Genomic DNA, 22,027 nt, shown 5'->3' with positions numbered 1-22,027 from the left:
TGTAAGATTAATGAAGGATGAAATACTTGGGAACCATACGAGAATAATAAATACTAAATAAGAGAGACAGCAAGAAAAATGACAAATGTACAAGCAAATCCTGAATTTGCAGAATAGAAAGAAACTTGGTCAAGGCTACATCAGCATGATAAATCACAGGGGGAGAACAAACCAAAGGGGTAGAACAATACAGTTTGCAAAATAATGTGTAACGTGAACATCTCTTTATTTATTTGTTTGTTTTTTTATACTACCTGGGTTTATCATCATATTGACTAGATCTAAAACTTGCATAAAAGAAGTGTGTACCACCTGTAAAAATAGACACTGAGCACAGAGTACCATTTTTCTTCCACTTACTGCTCAGTTGTAAAACAAGGCTATGGGATAGAATGTATTGGCACATCATCTTAGAACACACTGGTTTGCAAGACCATGTACTATGGTCAGGATCTATAGAGGCTGCGTGTGATAGAAATCAGATGCAAGTACTAACCTGCTATGAGATTGAACCTTTGGAGCCAGAATCTTATTTGGGCATAGGGCCATGTATAGGGCTCAGTGGTAGGACATAACCTTTGCATGCCAAAGGTCTCTGGTTCAGTCTCTGGCAAACCCAAGTAGGGCTGGAAAAGACTCCTGTTGGAAACTCTGGGGTGCTACTGCCAGTCACCTTAGGTGATGCTGAGCTACATAGACCAGTGGTCTGACATCCTGTGTTTCTTTGATGATAACCTCCTGTGTTTCTATGATGACCATGCCAGCATCTCATACTAATGCAATATTAGGAAGTCCCCACCCAAAAGGCAAAAATCAGGGCAGTGAGAAACCATGCAGATAGCTGGAGTTTGTGGTAGTGGACAGCTGGCTATGTCTTGTAGCTAGGGTTTAGGCATGAGATTCCTCCAAAACCATGTTTTTCCAATATACTTCTTCCGTATTGTGTATAAATGTTTTCCATTTAAACACACATCTCTCTCACTCACTCACTCTCACATACATATAAAGATTTATAAATCTCATTTTTGAGATACAAATTGCTACTTTTTGTAAATACAGGTTTTAGCTTTCAGAGCCATAATCTCATAATCTTTTTATGGAACTGAATTATATCACAGGAAATTGCTTCAATGGAATGATTTCTCATGCTTCCATCTCTCTCTGCCCCCACATTAAGAAGTTACATAAATCTTAACACAGTTGAGGTTATGTAGCTATTTTTAGGGTCTTGTATAATTTATTTGGAGAAGAGCACTTCTGCTGCTGTTCTCCAATATGGAGACTTTGAAAGAAAGAAGTAAGGTATTCTAATAAAGTATGAATTTAGAACCTTGCATTCACACACCCAATTTAAGAAGTTTAGTTTCTAAGTTGCATTGTGGCTAGCAGACATTCAGGAATTAAACACAGACCCAGTGCAGATTTACCGGCCCTGTTTTGACTGTGGTCTTTGAGCTTCAGGCTCATGGGTTCCCTCCCCTTGCCTACTTTAATTTGCTCACTTATGTCCTGTATGCTTTTGAACCAGTATTGGAAGCCACGTTTTGAAATGGGGTTCGAATTCAGGGTTGCCCAAACCAAAGTTTGTCCGATTTGGCCATTGCCACAAACTGTGGTTTGCTCAGTCCAGTAAATAAGCGAGTGAACTGGATGAAAGGAGGGAAGGAAGAGAAGGAACATGCAAACTTAAAGCTTATTCATAGCAACTAAACCATGGCTTGGCCCTGATGCCTGAACTGTGCCATTACATATAATAAACAAGTGGAATTTCAGGTGATTCCAAAGAGGTGCAGGGTGTCCCCCCACCAGTATGCAAAGGTAGGTGTGGCCTTGTACAGTAGTATCTCAGAAGTCAAACAGAATCCATTCCGGAAGTCCATTCGACTTCCAAGACATTCGAAAACCAAGGCACAACTTCCGATTGGCTATAGGAAGGTCCTTCAGCCAATCGGAAGCTGTGGAAGTCACGTTGGACACTCACTTCCGGGTTTGCGGCGTTTGGGAGCCAAAACGTTCGACTGGCGAGGCATTCAGCTTCCAAGGTACAACTGTATATTGAAGTGTTCTAATGAACCTGGCAAATCTCGGTGCCAGTCTGAAGCACCAGTAAACATCTTGTGCATGTTGCCTATACTTGGAATTTTGCTTTACTTGCGTAAGCAGTTTTCTCCAGTTTTCCATTCCACCAAAGCATAGGTGGACAAATCTTGCTAATTCTATAATGACCGCTCGTGAGCAGTGCCTGTGGGCAAGTTTCTTCCTTTCTCCATAGTGTAAGACAAACTCATATTATTCAGAACCCTCCAAAAACATTTCCCTTTGGATGTAATGCTTGGGGGATGTGAAACTGCAGTAGCCCTTGAGTCTGTGATTTGTGCATTATGAAACCAAGCAGTAATTGAGATTAAAGATACTCCACTGAACGTAAAACTAGTTTAGATCATTGATTAGAAGTGTGTAGCCATTGTAGCCAAAGCCCTCTCTTCCTATGAATTAATGTCAGCTTTTATAGTCCCTTCTAGATCATCAAAATTACTTCATAATGACCAAATATATTATAACTAATTGGCTTAAGAAAGCAGACTGCTTCAGAGGTCACCCTTAAATGTTGGTGTTTCTTGACTAACTTCTTGCATTAAATCTGAATACCTTTTTAATGTATGCTTCATTGCTCGAGTGGATGAAAGAAGGATCTTTCCTCTCATTTAGCACCTAGCCGGTGTGTTGCTTTGGAACATTGTGTTGGAGAAAGACTTAAGTTAGTCCCCATTGAAGTTCCTTGGGCCACATCCGCACCATATATTTAAAGCACCGCTATACGGGTGCGCTGTGGGTTAAACCACAGAGCCTAGGTCTTGCCGATCAGAAGGTCAGCGGTTCGAATCCCTGCGATGGGGTGAGTTCCCATTGCTCGGTCCGTGCTCCTGCCAACCTAGCAGTTTGAAAGCACGTCAAAGTGCAAGTAGATAAATAGGTACCGCTCCGACGGGAAGGTAAACAGCTTTTCCGTGTGCTGCTCTGGTTCGCCAGAAGCGGCTTAGTCATGCTGGCCACATGACCCGGAAGCTGTACACCGGCTCCCTCGGCCAACAAAGCGAGATGAGCGCCACAAGCCCAGAGTCGGCCACGACTGGACCTAATGGTCAGGGGTCCCTTTATCTATACCATTTTATCCTCTTTAGATGCTGAGAGTTGTTAGGACACCCCTATTCCCCTTGTGGAAGTAGAATTCCCATAGTTCCGTGGGAAGAGGGATTGTTTGATTAACCACTCTGTGAGGGGAATAGGGGGGTCTCCCAGCAACTCACAGGACCCTTAAGTTCCCAGGACACTTGGAGGGAAGCAACAATTTTTGGTGGCATAGTAGAGTTTTAAATGCATAGCACAGATAAAGCCCCAGTCATTCCTAACTTGTCCCATTCATTTCAGATAATGTATTCTGGATACAACCTACTGTGTCTTTCAGAAAAATTGCAATCCTGAAACCTTCCTACACAGGATAAAATATTGCATATTTAAATGAAAAATAAAAATGAATTTTACCACTTGGTTGTAAAACTGGGAGTGGGCAATAACTGCTATCCACTTCTCCAATTACATGAATGGTGCTCTGGTTTTCAGCCAAGCAGTCCTCCCACCTTTACAGGGCCAACTCAAGATGCTTTGCTACCTAAGGGGGAGCAGCAAAAGGTGCATAGTACCCCCTGAACATGCACAGAATTGGCTTTAAAAGGGGTGGAGTGGGGAACTTGAGACCCACCAGAGGCTTTTGGACTCCCAACTTCCATCAGGCCCAGCCAGCATGGTCAGTAGTGAGGAAAGATGAAAATTAATCCAACAGGAAGACTGCAGGCTCCCTATCCCTGCTTTTATTTTCATATCAGTAGATGGAGCAAACAGAATCCTCCTTACCTTGCAGCCTGCCTTCTCTTCCCAAAGGACCTTAGATGTAAACTGGGACATGGGTGGCACTAATTCAAGTAAATTTCCTAGGGAGGATGAGAGACTATGTTACCTTTGCAAGATGGGTGAGGAACTTTTTTCTTCTTGTTGTCAGATGCAGTTCCCAGTGCTTGCATTACACCACTGGTTTTTGGCAGTGCAAAATCCATGCTGCCTTGTCCAAGGAGCAGACTCTGACGTGGGTGGTGCTGTGGTCTAAACCACTGAGCCTCTTGGGCTTGGCGATCAGAAGCGGTTCAGCAGTTTGATCTGCGTGACAGTGTGAGCTCCTGTTGATCTGTCCCAGCTCCTGCCAACCTAGCAGTTCGAAAGCACGCCAGTGCAAGTAGATAAATAGGTAACACTGCAGCGGGAAGGTAAACGGCATTTCCGTGCACTCTGGTTTCCATCACGGTGTTCCGTTGCACCAGAAGCCGTTTAGTCCTGCTGGCCACATGACCTGGAAAGCGGTCTGTGGACAGACACTGGCTCCCTCGGCCTCGGAAAGCAAGATGAGTGCCACAACCCCATAGTCGCCTCTGACTGGACTTAACCATCCAGGGGTCCTTTACGTTTTACCTTTTAGATACAAACTCCCCAAACCCAAATAACTGAGGTGGGGCAGAGATAACTTTTTGCTGTAAGGTATAGTACATCCTCTGGGTTTACACACTCTTCCCCGCTTTTTTTGGCTGCATCTACCTGTAAATAAGTACTTGTGGTGCCTGATCTGTCTGTGTTGGGGAGACTTAAAAAGAATGACCTTGGGGAGGAGGGAGAGAGCTGTTGGTACAGCCACCACCACCACCCAACACACACATCTGTTGAATGTGGTGGCTGTTTTAATTTGCCCAATGATAGGGCCAGTCCTCCATCTTGGTAGGAGCTTCTGTAGTTCTGATAGGCCTGGCCATCAGCTCCAAGCAAGGACTGATGACCATTTGGGGAAGAAAGACCAGAAGGTGGTGTTGCTAGTTATGGTCATGGGTGTTCCTAAGACTGGGCTATGTGTGCCTTTACATGGCTGTGGCTAGACTGGGAGATGATACACAGGAAGTAAATCCATGAGCTACATGCTCATCATGGCACATTACGAAAACTATTTCTGTCATCAGGCTGCTGCCGTTCCTGGCACACTGAATTATGTTGATAGCTAAGAACAGTTCCCTAACTACAAGCCAAAGCTGTATCTGTTTGTGCATAATATATTTAGAAGACCTTGATGGTTGTTTCTGATTAACTGCTAATATTGAGCAGCATGATACATATTTCCATTATGCTTGAGGCTTATCTGTATATATTTATACAAGGCAAAATCACTGTGGATGGGCTTTGAGATTTTGGTGGTAGACTACACAAACACACACACACACACACAGAGAGAGAGAGAGAGAGAGAGAGAGAGAGAGAGAGAGAGACTTCTGAAAACTCTTTAAAGGAGATTATAGGGACTATTTATTATGTTTTGTGCCTTTATTTAAAGGAGTGGCTTGTGGCTTTCTGAACTTTTTAGATCTGCTCCATCAATAACGGTGAGAAGCTCACTGCTCTTCCAGTGGGCATTAGAATGAACTCCAAAAGCAAATACCCAAAGCATCCTTCTTTGCTTTAGTTGTTGAGTGAAACTTGGAGCTCAAAGAGCTGAAATATATGGATTCTGTGCTCCTTGGAGGATTGCTGCCCATATCGACTGCTCTTATGCTACCCTCTTCCTTGGTTTCTGAATTCAAAAAATTGTGTTTCTGTATGTCTACAAGAGAAATGACCCTTCTGCCTGACTCTAGATGTCTTATGGGTTCAGCTGCATATTGAATTGCCACACGACCTCTCCCAGTCTCTCTTCCTATTAAAAGACCTCCTTTTATTCACCAAGTGCTTAGGAGCGGTGTTGTGCCTGCTTATGTCACATCCTCCAAGCCCCTATGCACCCATGGTGCTCCAGATGCTGTTGGGGCAGAGCTCCCATCATCCATGGACCACCAGTCATGTAGTCATGCAGGCTAGGACTGATGGAGTCCAAGAACATCTGGAGGTCACCAAGTTGGAGAAGACTGCCCTTGTCGATACCTCTCTTGCTTCATTTCTTGTTCCGTAGGGAAACTGCATAATGGGAGCTCATATGGTACATTCAGCAAGCATTCAATCAGTGCATGTGGGTAGTTGAACTGCACGCTCATTTGGCTGTATACAGGCAACATTAAGCATTTGTATAAATCAACCAGTGCACACAACCTTTCACGTGTGTACATGTGTGGAGAGAGCTTGCACCTGTGTTCCGTGTTAATGTGTGAACAAGCCCATAATGAGCTAGTAGACGGCCTTGGTCCAGTATATCTGAAGGAGCGTCTCCCCCCCCCATCGTTCTACCCGGACACTGAGGTCCAGCACCGAGGGCCTTCTGGCGGTTCCCTCACTGCGAGAAGCCAAGTTACAGGGAACCAGGCAGAGGGCCTTCTCGGTAGTGGCGCCTTCCCTGTGGAACACCCTCCCACCAGATGTCAAAGAGAACAACAACTACCAGGCTTTTAGAAGACATCTGAAGGCAGCCCTGTTTCGGGAAGCTTTTAATGTTTGATGTATTATAGTATTTTGGTATTCTTTTGGAAGCCCAGCCAGATGGGCGGGGTATAAATAATAAATTATTATTATATTATTATTATATTATTATAGTAGAATAGCATGGGGAGGTGGCAGTTCTGGGAGGAGAGGAGCCAAATAGCAACAGATCCCAGCTGAATAGATGGCTTTGCTTCTTCCCACCTGAAGCAGCTAGTTGGAATTCCTATCTTTCAAATAAATGCTATATTTTCTCTGTCTCTTGTCTCTCTCTGTGTGTGTGTGTGTGTGTGTGTGTGCGCGCGCGCGCACCTGCCTTTTGGTACTTACGCATTGAACACAGGCCATTTCATTTGTTAACAGGAATAATCATTCATTGTGTAGGACCAGAGGATGATAAAGGTGCTCCTAAAGAATAATCACTTATTTATAGTATATTGCTCTTCCTGTAAAATTCAAAAGTGGTAAAATCTGATGAGTGCTCACTGGAAGGACAGATCCTGAAGCTGAGGCTTCAATACTTTGGCCACCTCATGAGAAGAGAAGACTCCCTGGAAAAGACCCTGATGTTGGGAAAGATGGAGGGCACAAGGAGAAGGGGACGACAGAGGACGAGATGGTTGGACAGTGTTCTCAAAGCTACCGGCATGAGTCTGACCAAACTGCGGGAGGCAGTGGAAGACAGGAGTGCCTGGCGTGCTCTGGTCCATGGGGTCACGAAGAGTCAGACACGACTAAACGACTAAACAACAACAACAAAATCTGATAATCAAACCAGTAAAATGCAAAGCAAAATTGGCTCCATCCCCCTGCACCCACCCACTTGTATTACACCTGGAAACTTGGCACACAAGTCAAGGGGCAACTTCTCCCCACCCACCACCCCGTCTTCCTCAAGTGTTGCCTCTGTTTCCATCATCAGAACATCTGTGGTCCATGATTGATGACTCTTAGGATGAGGATTAATGGATAATGCTGATTTGCAGCAGTAAGAGCTCTTTCATCTAGGCTGTGTGGGTTCAAGTATAGCTTGGCTTTTGTTTGTAAAGACTACCTGCAATCCAGGTCATCCAGTTGTCAATGGAGCAAACTGTGTGAGCATACCTTAAGGCAGTGTTTCCCAACCGGTGTTCCGCGGCACACGAGTGTGCCGTGAGACATCGGCTGGTGTGCCGCGAGATGCCTGGAGGGAGGCGGGCGAGTCGGGCGGCGAGAGGCGGGGCGGCGGCGGCGAGGAGAGGCCGCGCCTCCTGCTGCTGCCTGGCGCTCCTCCTCGCAGCCGGCAGCGCTGCCTGGGCGCCTCCGCGCGACTCTGCCTCGCTGGGTTTGGTCTCCCAGCAGAGACGGGTCACACGCGCACCTCCCTCCCTCCCTCAGCCTGCGCGGAGGGAGAGCCAGAGAGAGGCATCGCTCCTGCGCGGCGGGAGAGGGAGCAGCCGGAGCGATGCCCCAAACGAGCTGAATTCCGAGCGAGGGACTGAGGGGGGAGGGAAAAAACTTTCACTTTCGTGCGTCCCTCCCGGCGTGACGCTGCGTGCTGACGTCACGGGGCGGGGCTTTAATGGTGGTGTGCCGCGAGATTTTTTTTCAGTAAACAAGTGTGCCGTTGCCCAAAAAAGTTTGGGAAACACTGCCTTAAGGAACCCAGCAGGAAGGACAGGACTAGTTCACATGTAGCACTAGGCCATAGTTGAGTGTATCGTGGATGAGCCTTACTGAGCCCAAGCTAAGCATCAGGTATGTGCTCTCCCTTCCCCAGGAGGAGGAGAATTTCTACCAAGTTCCTTTGCCATTTCAAAGAAACTGGGCTCAACATTAGTGCAAACCAGGCATCCTGACATACAACATGTTTGTTTGATTGAGCAAGCCAGCTTCATAACCTACGGCTTGCTTTGCTGGGTCTCACTAAGGCTTGTCTGCATAGCACAAAGCCATGGTTAACATTGCATGTGAGGCAGTCCATGTTGTCCTGTCCTTCCTCCATGATAGACTGACTTTATGGGTCAGCAGTGTTTCCCTCTTATAAGAAGCTGTTGGACCATTGCCATGTGCAATGTCTTTAGATGGAAATGCAGTGGGGTTTTAATGTTGTTTATTTTGCATACATTGGTACCTTGGTTCTCAAACTTAATCAGTTCCAGAAGTCCGTTCCAAAACCAAGATGTTCCAAAACCAAGGCATGTTTTCCCATAGAAGGTAATGCAAAATGGATTAATCCGTTCCAGACTTTTAAAAACAACCCCTAAAACAGCAGTTTAACATGAATTTTACTAACGAGACCATGGATCCATAAAACGAAAGCAATAAACAATGTACTTCAGTCCCACAATCAATCAATCAATCAATCAGTAGCTGAACTGGGTTCCACACAGTCACAAAAACAAAAGAAAGAGCTGCAAAAACGAAAATAAATGGCAAAAACAGAGAGACCTCAGCATAACACTCAAAACGGAAGTGTGACACTCAAATCGGAAGCGTAACACTCAAAACGAACCATGTTCGGCTTCCGAAGAAAGTTCGCAAACTGGAACACTTGCTTCTGGGTTTGCAGTGTTTGGGGTCCAGGTTGTTTGAGTACCAAGGCGTTTGAGAAGCAAGGTACCACTGTATTGTTGAAGGATCCTCTAGGTGGGCCAACAATGCTCCTATGTCTAATTATTCACATTATCCATGGCAACCATGCTTTCCTGTTCTTGTCCTCCAGGCTTATCTTAGCAGCTAACAGAGATGAATTTTATCACAGACCGTCAAAATCAGCTGACTTCTGGGACGGCAGCAATGAGATCCTCAGCGGTACGTAACACACTCCTTGAGTAATTATTCATATGTTGCATTTATGTACATGGTCTCCCCTCTCCCCTTTCATTCTCACAGCAACCCTGTGAGATAGGCTAAGCAAATCTAAGAGATGGTGACTGCCCCAAGATCACTCAGTGAGTTTCAAGGCTGAGCTGGGGGATTTGAACCCAGGTCTCCCAGGTTCTAGTCCAAAACTTTAATCCCTAAACCGTGCTGATGCTAATTTTTCTCTCTCTTTGCTTTTGACTGTAAATCTATGTGAAGTGTGTTTTGGAATGGGCACCTATCATCTGTAAGTTGGGCTGTGATGTGATATTTCAGATGCCTCTCAAAGACCCATGCATTCTTATTACAGGCGAGGTCTCCTGAAATGTTGCTTTTATTTCTGGTGGTTGTGGTGGTTTGTCTTTGTTTTTACAACTTTCACAACAGTGTTTTAATTTGACACCTGAAATCGAGTGATTTGAGCCATAGTTAAATCGTAACAGAAATGCATTTTGCTCTCCCATAAATGTGGTCCGATATCCCATTTTTCAAGCGTGCAGTTTTGGCCAAGAGACAAGTGTCTTCAAAAATAGTTTAATAGCTTGAGGTTAAAGAGAAAGTGTGTTGTTCTTTGCCTTTTGTCAGTTTGCAATTTACTGAAAGCGACTCTACCAACCTTCTACCTGGTGACTTTTTAAAAAGTTAAGCAACCTTTTTGTTCACTTTAATGCTCTGCCTCTCTTTCAAAGAAAACCAAAAACATTTTTTCTCTGCCTAGCCAAACTGAAGCATAAGCCTCGCTAGGCACATAAATAAAAATGAGACACAGGCAGGCAAAAGCATAGCTTTAAAATCTTTTGACGGTGCAAAGATTTTTCTCTTATGCTTGATGTTGTTGTCATTGGCAGGAAGAATTGTAAGGATAAATCACTCTCTCTGCACTGCAGTTCCTTTTACTTTCGGAAAGTCTCTCACTCATTCCAAATTCTTGCAGGGTATGCTGCAAACTTCCCCACCCCCATTTTTATAGAAATGCAAGGGGGGGGAGTGGAGTGGTACACTTTGATGCTGAAATCTGAATTTTAACCAGGCACCAGGCTGTAGCAAAGTGGGGAGATGCTGAACCCACTTTTTGATGTGTTGTTGTTGTCCCTGTTTAAGCTTTTCCCTGCCTATTTTTCTTTTTCTTTTTTCTTCATTTTTGAGGCAATAGTGCCTTGAAATATTCTCAAGGGTGTTAGTGGTCTAGGTTTCATTTCTTGTGTGAATAACACCCTTTGAATTAATAACACCTGCCTTTTTTGTCTCAAATAAAACCAGACATACTGGGCCGGTGGGAGGCCGGTGTGGAAACTAAGTGCAGTAAAATGGTTTTGCATCATTTTTGCCTTTATGCAGCCTTGTATTTACTTGCCTGGTGGCCCATAGGCAACAGGGAACTCCATGCTGATGAATGAGCAGAGCTGGCAGAGGAAGGAAGGAAGAGTGGATCATTCTATGGGGGAACACACTTTCCTCCGCAACCAGCATGGAAATGCAGCCGGTTGGCAGAGGGCAGAGGGAAATATCATTCTGACCTTCCTCTACCACTGGGATGGGAAACCATTGGGTGTCCAGATGTTGCTGTTTCTGGGGGCAACAGTTTAAGATGGATATTGACTATCTGGAATGTGTGCAGCGGAGGGCAGCTAAGGTGATCAAGGGCCTGGAAATCAAACCTTATGAGGAATGGTTGAAGGAGCTGGGGTATGTTTAGCCTGGAAAAGAAGAGACTGAGAGGAGACAGGATTTGTTGTTGCTGTTTAGTCGTTTAGTCGTGTCCGACTCTTTGTGACCCCCATGGACCAGAGCACGCCAGGCACTCCTGTCTTCCACTGCCTCCCGCAGTTTGGTCAAACTCATGCTGGTAGCTTTGAGAACACTGTCCAACCATCTCGTCATCTGTCGTCCCCTTCTCCTTGTGCCCTCCATCTTTCCCAACATCAGGGTCTTTTCCAGGGAGTCTTCTCTTCTCGTGAGGTGGCCAAAGTATTGGAGCCTCAGCTTCACGATCTGTCTTCCAGTGAGCACTCAGGGCTGATTTCCTTCAGAATGGAGAGGTTGGATCTTCTTGCAGTCCATTGGACTCTCAAGAGTCTCCTCCAGCACCGTAATTCAAAAGCATCAATTCTTCGGCGATCAGCCTTCGATAGCTATACTCAAATATCTAGAGGGTAGGTCCCAAACCAGAGGATTCAAATTACAAGAAAGGAGATTCCAACTAAACATCAGGAAGAAGTTTCTGACAATAAAAGCTGTTCAACAGTGGAACCAACTCCTTTCAGAAGCGTTGGGCTCTCTTTTATTGGAGGTTTTTACTCAGAGGCTGGGTGGCCATCTGTCATTGACGCTTTAGTTGAGATTCCTGCATTGCAGGGGGCTGGACTAGAGAACTCTTGGTGTCCCCTGACCCCCAGTCAGCATAGCCAATGGTCCAGGATAATGGGAGATGCTTGCGAAAAGGCAGAACTCAAGGAGGGCTGAAAGCAGACGCAGTGGGGGGTATAGCTTGGGGGGAGGAGGTGTAGCCTAAGAAGGGTTCCAAAGGCCAGACAGAGAGGCCTTGAAGGCTGCATTTGGCCAGGCCTGGGGTTCCTCACCCTTGGATTAGAGCAGCCTTTCTCAACCCTGGGTCCCCAGATGTTGTTGGACTAAAATTCCCATCATCCATATCTCGCAGAACCAGTGGGCAGTGAAGCTAGGGAGTTGTAGTCCAACACTATATGGGAATCCACGGTTGAGAAAGGCTGGCTTAGAGTATCAGACTAAGGCTGGGAAAAACTCAGGTTCAGATCTCTGCTCATCCATTACTCTTCACTAGGTAACTTTGGGCCAGTCACTACCTTTCAGCCCTAACCTACCTCCTGGGACACTTTAAAACCCACTGAGAGCCAAATCAGGCAGTGTTCTTCCAAGGAACACTCTCAGCCCTGGAGCTGGGCATGTCCCTCATATTTTCACATCTGAAATGTTGGAGGATATGAAAGTATGAAGCTCTTGAACAGAGACCAAAGACACCTTTTAGATTTTTTAAAAATGCTGCTTACTTTATTACTGTTGTTACTGTGTATTTTTAAAATTTCATAAAATTTGCACACTGCTTGAATGGAAAACAAACAAGCAAACCTCAACACGATCTACAAAAAAGATGAAACGATGAAATGTTCAATAAAAGCAATGAAAAACAATAAGTTGAAGCATTCAAAAAATTAAAAACAGCAGCAAACTGAAAACAGATTAAAACACACATTAACCATTCTAAGTATTTGGGTAGGCTTGTCTAAACAAAACAAATGTTTTTAGCAGGTTTGGATATGGAGGAAGGAAAAGAAGGCGGGACGTGGCTTGGAATCAGCAAGAAAGGTAAATTGGCAGCCCTGACGAACTACATGCAGCCAAAGATAGACAAGAATGCAAAAGGAAGAGGTATGTATATGGAAACGAGAGGGGACTGGGTTACATGAACATTCCTGGAAGTTCCCTTAATATGCAGATTCTTCAGCTATAAATCCTGCCCTTACTACAGTCATATCTTCTGTTGCGGTGTTCCCAAACCTAGAACAGCCATGACTTAGTGGTAGAACACCTGCTTTGCACACAGAAGGTCCTAAGTTCAATCCCCAGCATCTCCTGATTAGACTGGGAGAGAGCCCCCAATGAAATCCTGGAGAGATGCTGCCAGTCAGAGTCAACACTATTGAGCTGAATGGATTCTGTGTAAGACAGCTTCCTGTGTTCCCTCTCCCTTACTAAACCAGAATCTTCTCTTTCAACCCCCTGCCCCTCCAGTATAGATCCAGAAGATCTCTTTGTATGGAGACAGATTGTTGGTCTAGCTGGCCCTACTTACTGTCAATGTCGGTAGCAACTCTCCAGAGTCTGGGGCGGAGATCTTTCCCAGGTCTCCCTTGCCATGGGTGGCTTAACTGGAGATGACAGAAATTGCACCTGGAAGCCGATGCATGCAGACCATGTGCTCTGTACCACTGTTCATATGCTCACTTCAAACTCAGTTCTTCTTTCCCTCCATCTTCCCTTGTTTTTGGGGTACTCCCATCACTGATTATAGGGATGCAATCATGCAGTATTGCTGCCACAAGCATTATGGGCTAGCTGGCAGTGAAAAGTTGTTTTTCATATGCGTTTTTAGCTTGCATTTTGTGGTTCTTTCCCCCCCCCCCCAAAAAAAATTATTTTTATTAGTTTTCCAATGTTTTTTACAAATCAAACCGAATTACTTTAATTTAATACAATTTCTTTTTTAAAAAAAATCAGGTTCCCCGCTCCTGTTACAAACATAGGTCCATCTTTTCCTCCTGTAGCCACATCATCTCTTCATTAATATCCATTTCATCCTTCACTTGTTGTCGCCCGTTCTTACAGCTGACCATCATTGCCTCCTTACCAACAGTGCCTCGGTTATTTCTTTAAAATATAAAATCCATTTCACTTGTGTAGTCCTTCATAATCATTATTGTCTCGGACCTGGTGTGCTGGGAGAGTTAATTCTTATCTTCCTTTGGTCAGTCTTTGCAGTGTTTACAAAGCCCAATTCCAATTTCTGCTTGCATTTTTATGTTGCGAGCTGCACTGAAATCTATAGATGAAAGGCAATATGCTACTACTACTACTACTACTACTAATACTAGGATACACATATTTCATGTTTGGAAATGGCATGCATCAGTCCCCAGGGTTACATCAAGTTAGTTGAAAGTGGTGCTGTTCCTCTTAAAAACAACAATAACAACAAGCCACAACAACAACACACAACTGCTTTAAAAATTCTGCTCTAAAAACCTGCCTGCTACTTTGAAAATAACTTTATTTCCATAGGCATATGCTTCCAACTGTTGCCAAAAAATGCTTAGATATGTTACATATTAAAGTGATGGGGCTTGTAATTGCTGGGTTGCTTCTATTGATGATAATGCTAGTGTTCCAGCCAGCCGGGATTTTGGTAGAACAATTAATAGCATTTAACTGTCTTGGGAACCCATTGTTTTGGAATAATTCAGTGCTCTCCGGAAAGCTGGGTTATCCCTATGTTTGGATACCTAAAGCTTAAGCAGGATTGAAGCTTCAGTTTAGGTAGAATAGTGGGCATCACCTTTGTTTCCTGTGCGAAAAGTCTGAAACTAGGCAGAAACCGCTTCTTTGCTGGAGGATCTATAACTCAGTGGTACTGAATCTGTTCTGAATCTGGCATTTCCAGTTACAAACCAGGTAATAGGGAAAGCATTTTCCTGAGCTCCTAGAGAACCACTGCCAGTAGGGAATAGTAGGATTTGGGTCAGGGTGGTCCAACGCACACCCCAAGCACTGCATGCAACCCTCAAAGCCTTCTTTTGCAGCCCTCGGCAACATTTGACACCCCTCCAAGCCCTTGCTCTGCCTTCCCAAAGCTGGGTAAGCGAGGTGCTGGGCTTTGTGAAATAGGTGTGAGGCTTTGACAAGGTCCTAAAGTCCTTCTGTCTCCTTTCCCAAGCCTAGTTAGTGGTTTCCCAGCTTTGGGAAAGTAGAGGCAAGGCTCCAGGAGCCGGCCAGAGCCTCTCACCTCCCTTTGCCAGCTTTGGGAAGGCAGCGCAAGGTCTGGACCAAATTTTGGCCTCACTCTGCCATGCGACAAGGCAGTATATGGCCCACAGATTCTGTGTCAAAGTTGCAGCCCACTTGGTATGAAAAGTTGGGCTGCCCTGATTTAGTTGGACATACAGGATGGAATTCAATGTCCCATGACTGTGACGGTTCCATCAGGGCAAACCATTCTGCTTCCTAGGTGGAACAATCTCCACTCTCCTCCCTCCAAGCACTGCTCTCGGGGTGCTTCTGACATACACACACCCAAACTGATTTGGGGGGGGGCGGGGGCTCAGGAGGAAGAGGGAAGGGAACCCTATTGCATTAATGGGTCTGGTTGCGCTGGCTCCCACTAGTGCAACTATTTAGTTGAATTTGGCACATAGACTGATCAGTATTAGCCAGCTTCCAATGTTCCTGCCATATGTAACCATGGCGGTAGGACTTAGAGAATGCCAAGGCTTCTGGCTTCTAACATCGGAAGTGGCTGCTGGATCAGGCCAAAGGCCCATCTCGTCCATTAACCTGTTCTCACAGTGACCAGCCCCCAATGGAAGCCCACAAAGCAGGAGCTGAGTGCAACTGATAGGCTTGCCCTCCATGAATGTGTCTGTCAGGTGCTGTTGCGGTTGCTCGAGAGTAACCAGGCAGGACTTCGACTTGTCTTTTACAGGCTTTATTTTGGTGCAAACTATTTACAGTGAAGAGCGTCATAAGTTCATGTCTGGCTCAATCGCTAGCAGAATCCAGGAGTGGTCTGTTTTTGTACCTCCCCCAACATAAAAGTTTTGTCACCCTAAGCCTTTTCCACCCCTCCCTGCGCCTCAAACTACTGCGCATGATGGGTGATGGCAGGGGTGTGCTTCCCTCCTCTCCAGCTTGCTCAGGCGCGGTGTTAAGGCTCTCTCTAGCATCCTCTGGTCCTTGCACCTCTTCTCCACTGGAGGTGGGGCTTTCCTCCTCGCCAGAAGAGGAACTGCTTCGCAAGATTTTTGGAGGCTCCCTGTAACACAACTCCCCTCTACCTCTTACCTCTGAGCCGATGGCAGTTCCCTGACAGTGTCTAACCATCTTTTAAAGCCAACCAAGTTGGTGGACGTCGCTACATCTTGTGGGAGAGAATTTAATCATTTAGCAGTGCTCTGTGTAAAGGGGTACTTACTCCTGGTTGTCCTGAATCTTCCAATACCCAGCTCCATGAGACACCCCCCAGTTCTACTCTTAAGAGAAAGGGAGAAAGTCTTTTCTCTAGCCACCAGTTCTCCGTTGCAATTTTTGGAAGATCACGTTAAAAATGTGATGTGTACCGAGAATAGAGCATATCTTAATTGCGTTTCTCAGCGTTTCTGCGTATATTATGCCTGCCCACATCCTGGGGAGCTGGGTTGAGCTATGTGTTCCCAGCATTGCTTGAAATACTGTCTGATGGACAGTAGAGCCAGACCACACTCTGGTGATGTAGTCTCCCCTCCAGAGTAGGCTGGAGCCCCACTCTGTTTGGCTACGGAGTCAGCTAGCCACAGAGTGGGGAGGAACAGCACTTGGGGGGGTATAAAAGGAGTTTCTGAGGGAGAGGGGTAGACAAGGCTGGATTTAAGATGAGAAGTTGGGCTTGGTTTTGAGGAGGGGCAAAGGTTCAGGTTAGGAAATAGGGCTTGGTTGGAGTTGGGAGTTAGGGAGTGAGTTCAGGAGAACTGGTTCTGAGGGAAGTTAAGCATTCACACTGAGGAGGACTATTCATAGTGAGAGGATGGAGCCTCGCAGCTTGGATAGGGAGACTGGGTTGAGGGTCTGGGGAAGGTATATAGGCCGGAGTGTCCTGGGAGGGCTGAGTCTGAGCCGGGAGAGGTAGATCTTGTGGGAATACAGTGGTACCTCAGGTTAAGTACTTAATTCGTTCTGGAGGTCCGTACTTAACCTGAAACTGTTCTTCACCTGAAGCACCACTTTAGCTAATGGGACCTCCTGCTGCTGCCGTCCCGCCGGAGCACAATTTCTGTTCTCATCCTGAAGCAAAGTTCTTAACCCGAGGTACTATTTCTGGGTTAGCAGAGTCTGTAACCTGAAGCGTATGTAACCCGAGGTACCAGTGTACGGGCTACCTGGGTCTCAGTAGAGTCAGGAGGGGAGAGTTCTTCTAGGTACTGAAGACCCCCAAACCAGTAACAAGGGGTGAGGGGATGCCCTGGCTCGGTAATACCATTTAGAAGACCTCATGAACCAAAGGATTAAGCTGTGAAGGAATCTGTTTGGTGCTGAAAGTATTTAACTGTAATATCTAAGTGGCAGAAACTGAGTTGAGCATTTTACCCTCTATTCTAGAAACCTGAACATTTACCATCTGAAGTGTAACAACTCATTTTTAGTAACTGAAGAAGAGTTGTGCCTATAGTATTAAGTTTAAGCCAGAGACATAATTAAATAAAATAAGTTAACTTCAACCTGAAAGAACACATTTCCTGACCCGCTTTGTTTCATAAACTTCTTTTTGTTTAATGAAACGTTTCTTGTTTGTTTGATCAGCTCCTGACTGAGACTCTAAATCATTAAGTTTTCCCTCACACAAGTCCCCCGCCAGATAATCTGTGGTAAATTGTAGAAATTCATGTAATTGGTGTACTGTGAGGTGGGTGCACTATATTTAATTGAGGGCAGTTAGCAGGAGAGGATCCACCGCATTATTAATTGGTGGTATTAAGTGGTGGGTCTGCTACAGCAGATTTGCAATGATCGTAATTGTGTAGCATTACTGACTTGCGGAAAATGAAAGGATGCTTTGATGGGGTTGGTATTATTTGTGAAATTTGTCTCAGAGGGGGGCATAAAACATTTGAAAAGCCTTTTTAAAAAATTGATCATATAAAGGTCGCTTATTAACGGTGAGCCTGGTACACAGCTGATCAAACTTACATTAATCTGTTTCCATGCTATGTCCTTGACTGCAGTGAGTCAGAAAGCTTATTCATTTCTGCTACTTGGTTGAGCTAGCCCAGTGAGGGGGGAAATGTCCGTTTTCCTCATTGGAAAGCATTCTACCAGCATCTAACCCCCCCCCCTTTTCTCCCACTTTTCAGGTGCCCTTGTGACAAATTTTTTGACTTCAGATCTGGACAGTTACTCTTACTTGAAGAAAGTGGCCTTAGAAGGACACCTTTACAATGGATTTAATTTAATAGCAGCAGACTTGAAGTAAGTATATAAAAACTTCACAGCTAAGGCAGCAAAGGGGGAGGAAAAACCAATGGGGTGCATATAATGGATAGCACTAAATGTTTGTAGCATGTCAGAGCAAAGCCTATTCTGTCCCCCCCCCCCTTTTTTTAATGAAGAAATTGTGGTGTTCTTGTGGTTGTTTTATTAAGGAACGAATTTAGGGTTGTAGCAGTCTTGAGTTGTACTCATAGCAGCCCCATTGAAACTGGTAGACATGGCAGTCTTACTTTCAATGGGTTTACTCTGGGCAATGAATACACATTTTACCTTTATTCAGTAGGCTAGTTTCTACAGGCCCTCACAAACCACATTCTGACCTTCATCCAGGCAAGCTAGCGGCATTATCAGGACATAGTCCAGCCAGGCAAAAACCTTATGGGGTTAGAAACAGAGCCAATGGGAGGTGTGGCCTGGGGAGAGATCTGAGGGCCAGGTAGGGAGGCCTGGAGGGCCACATTTGCCCTCTGAGCTTGAGGTTCCCTGGCCATGCTACAATGCGGTTGTGGAGAAGGGAGATGGGATTGCCAGGCAAGCTGCATAGATGACTAAAAGGAGTAGACATGGATAAGGAAGGAAGCGCGGTGCCATCTCACAGTTATTACAAACTAATGGCTGCAATCTGCTCGCTTTGTTCACCTGGTCAGGCATCTAGGGAGAACTTGAATGAGAAAGGACCGAGAGGCAGAAACAGATGTGGTGATAATGACGAAGTCAAGGATGTCGCTCCCTGGAAATGTAAAATGGCACATCCCAGGTGTCAAGTGGGAACTGCCAATAATCCGAGTGGATCTGAAGTCAAGCACACTTCAGGTGTCATTTCATATGGTTCTGTAGATCTTCGCGGGGCATTCTGAATTAGTCACATAATGAATATAGAATGCGGTCCTGGGAGAAAGCAGAGACAGAGTGCTAGTGAGCTCTGCAGTACCTAGCAGAGCTCTAATTAACCCAAGAGGGTGACCTCAACCTGGATTTGAAGTAGCCTTTCTAGAAGGAGGCATAAAGCGTTCCCCCCCCCCCCCGATCTATGAAATCCTAGCAATGAAGGAAATTGCCCATTGTTTAGGTGTATATTACGAACGGTACAGCTGCTTAGCTTTTTGGATCCAGCAAACTAAGCACATGCTTAAACCTCTTATCAAGATACCCTGTTTGTTCTACATGCTTTTGTGGCACACTTAATCAGGCAGAGTTGTGGTGGGACTGTCATATCCACCAGGCGTTTGTGTAGCCCTGAAAGGGATGTAAGAATCCCCTGCTAGAGCACAAAAATCTTGGGTCAGCAGAGGTTGGATGACCATCTATCAGGGATGCTGTGGCGGCATCATGCACTGAGCAGGTGGGGTTGCATTAGCGGGAAGGTAAACGGCGTTTCCGTGTGCTGTGCTGGTGCCGGCTCGCCAGAGCAGCTTCGTCACGCTGGCCACGTGACCCGGAAGTGTCTCCAGACAGCGCTGGCCCCCGGCCTCTTAAGTGAGATGGGCGCACAACCCTAGAGTCGGACACGACTGGCCTTCGGGCAGGGGTACCTTTACCTTTTTAAGATTCATTCTAACTCTAAAATGGTATAATTAATGTCATTCCCTGCTCACTGGGTTAACCTGCCGCTGAACCAAATGGAGGGTGTTGCTAAGACTTTGCTGCCGCAAGCTTCAAATTTATGTGAATTTTGTTTTCATTTTGCTGGCCAACCCTGCCCCACGGTGCAGGCCAACATAAATCATATCATTTTGTTTTCCTGTGGTGGAATACAGAAACGGGAGTGGATGCTGAAGTGTGTGCCGCTTGACGATCCTTTTGGCCCTTTGCCGATCTGTAAATCAATTATTTCTGGGGCTCTGCCACCCTTAGTTCAGCTCTGCTTTCAGCATTCCTGTTGCCTACTGGGGCTGCCTCAGCCCAGCCAAGCTGCCTTCTGGTTAGCTTTCAAATGCACTAACTGGCCTTATTAAATTTATTATTATTATTTATTCATTTATGCCAGTTGCATTGAAGGATAGGTAGGCCTCAGCGGTATTTTGTAATGCTTCTTGAACAAGATGCCAAAGGTGCTGAACTCCTCAGGAACCAAAGCATTGTCTGTTAACGGTATAGTTAGGAGTTTGTGGTGTATACAGTGGTACCTCAGGTTAAGAACTTAATCCGTTCTGGAGGTCCGTTCTTAACCTGAAACTGTTCTTAACCTGAAGCACCACTTTAGCTAATGGAGCCTCCCGCTGCTGCCGTTCTGCCGCCGTGCAATTTCTGTTCTCATCCTGAAGCAAAGTTCTTAATCCGAGGTACTATTTCTGGGTTAGCGGAGTCTGTAACCTGAAGCGTATGTAACCTGAAGCGTCTGTAACCCGAGGTACCACTGTATCTGGGATGAGGAACCTCAAGTCCAAGGCCCAAATGCAGCCCTCCAGGCCTTTCTGTCTGGCCTTCAAGACATTTCCCAGGCCACACCCTGCCCCTGCTTTTCACCCTCCTTGAGTGCTTTTGCATGGCAGGAATGCATTCTTGAACTGTGATAATGCCTCTTGCCTGCATGGATGGCTGATTGAGAGATGGGTGTATAGCTTTGACTGTACAGAGTTAAAGGTCCCGCTTGTTGCTCTGCTTGCTTTTGACTCTGGCCCTGCCCACCACTGGCATGCGCCCCCCTCCCCAAATGTTGCTCCCCTGTTGTGCATTTGCCAGTTCGTTCTTATGTGTGTACAGTGCATAGCTGACTCCTTCAAATACGCTATATGTATTTTGACAAGAAGAGGAAGCTTCCCCTGGGCAGTAATTACTTTCTATATCCATTTCTTGACAGCTCAATAGAGTGTATCAAAGATGGATGGCTGCTAGCCAAAGAGGGGGGTATTCAGAATATGCCAAACAAACCATGTCCTCCTCCTGCTCTCCCTCCCCAAAATAGCACTCTGGTTTCTCAGAAGTAGTTATAAGAGTTCTTCCCCTCAAATAGGTAGCCTTTGGACTCTCAGTGTTTTGCAGTAGGATTTCAGGTGCATACCAGAACTTCAGGCTTGTGCGATTTCAGTGGATTCAAAGGCTCTGTTGCCCTGGTGCGGCAAACCCACTTTTTTTGGTTTTTTTAATGGGTGTTTTGCGATTAGGAAAATCCTCTGAAAAGTGTCGGATGAATGAACGATGAACAGTACAAGCAAATCAGGATGAAATCAAGATCCGAGCTCATGACTGTATAACCCCCCACACACACACACACACAACCAAATTGGAACAGATACTCAGTAAAGACCAGGCATAGTCTAACCTCTGTGTAAGTTTTGTGCAAGCGAGTCAATGCACAAGTCAAGGGTGAGCCTATGTTTGAATAAAACATGATTTGTGTTCCAGTGTGTTGTAAATGCATACTGCAGCTGTTAGTAATCAATAGGTTGGGTTTGAGCATTACCTGTATTTAGTGGAGCTTTGACTATGCAAAGATTACTAGTGAAACTGAGTTGGTGGGCATGCGTTGTGACCTGCCGTGGGATAGCTGACCGGTGAATCCCAGGCTTACAAATGGAAGGAGAATAATTTGTTTTCTCCAGACAACTTAAAAAAAGCTGGGGGTCTTGGCAGACCACATAATAACATTTTTGTTTGTTTGTTCTACAAATCAAAATACATACGTAACTCATATTTGAATAACTGTCAAGGTGCCTTATAATGCAATGGAAGAAGGCAAAAAACCCACAATCTTATTCTTTCTTTAGCATCAACATCAATATCATCACTGTATTATGAAAATCATGGGCTTTGGGCCAGGCTGCTAAGAAGGGCTCCTTTTTAAACATTTAAGGGGAAATTAGTAGACTGCACCAGTGCATGAATATCACAGGCCCTTGTTCAAAATGGTTTTGATTTCTGTCATCAGAAAAAATAAATTGAGTGCAAGACCAAGTGCAGATATTTCTGACTGCTC

At 45.4% G+C, this 22,027-nt stretch overlaps 1 protein-coding gene across 3 annotated transcripts in view; it reads left to right on the top strand.

Moving 5' to 3' along the window:
- Window positions 1-22,027, top strand: part of TANGO2 (transport and golgi organization 2 homolog) — a gene marked incomplete at its 5' end in the record, with an annotated part of 99,153 nt that overhangs the window by 39,237 nt on the left and 37,889 nt on the right. For 2 of the 3 annotated variants that reach the window (XM_081175090.1, XM_081175091.1), the window contains 3 exons: window positions 9,203-9,291; window positions 12,625-12,747; window positions 17,976-18,090. In XM_081175090.1, coding sequence (XP_081031216.1) covers window positions 9,203-9,291; window positions 12,625-12,747; window positions 17,976-18,090 — 327 coding nt within the window. The remainder of the gene's footprint in view (window positions 1-9,202; window positions 9,292-12,624; window positions 12,748-17,975; window positions 18,091-22,027) is intronic. The other variant, XM_081175092.1, reaches the window with a different exon arrangement.

This window comes from Podarcis bocagei, assembly GCF_964188305.1.
Source record: "Podarcis bocagei genome assembly, chromosome: 16".
Taxonomy (NCBI): Eukaryota; Metazoa; Chordata; class Lepidosauria; order Squamata; family Lacertidae; genus Podarcis; species Podarcis bocagei.
Note: the sequence above shows the minus strand (reverse complement) of the source record. Positions and strands in the feature narration are given on the sequence as shown.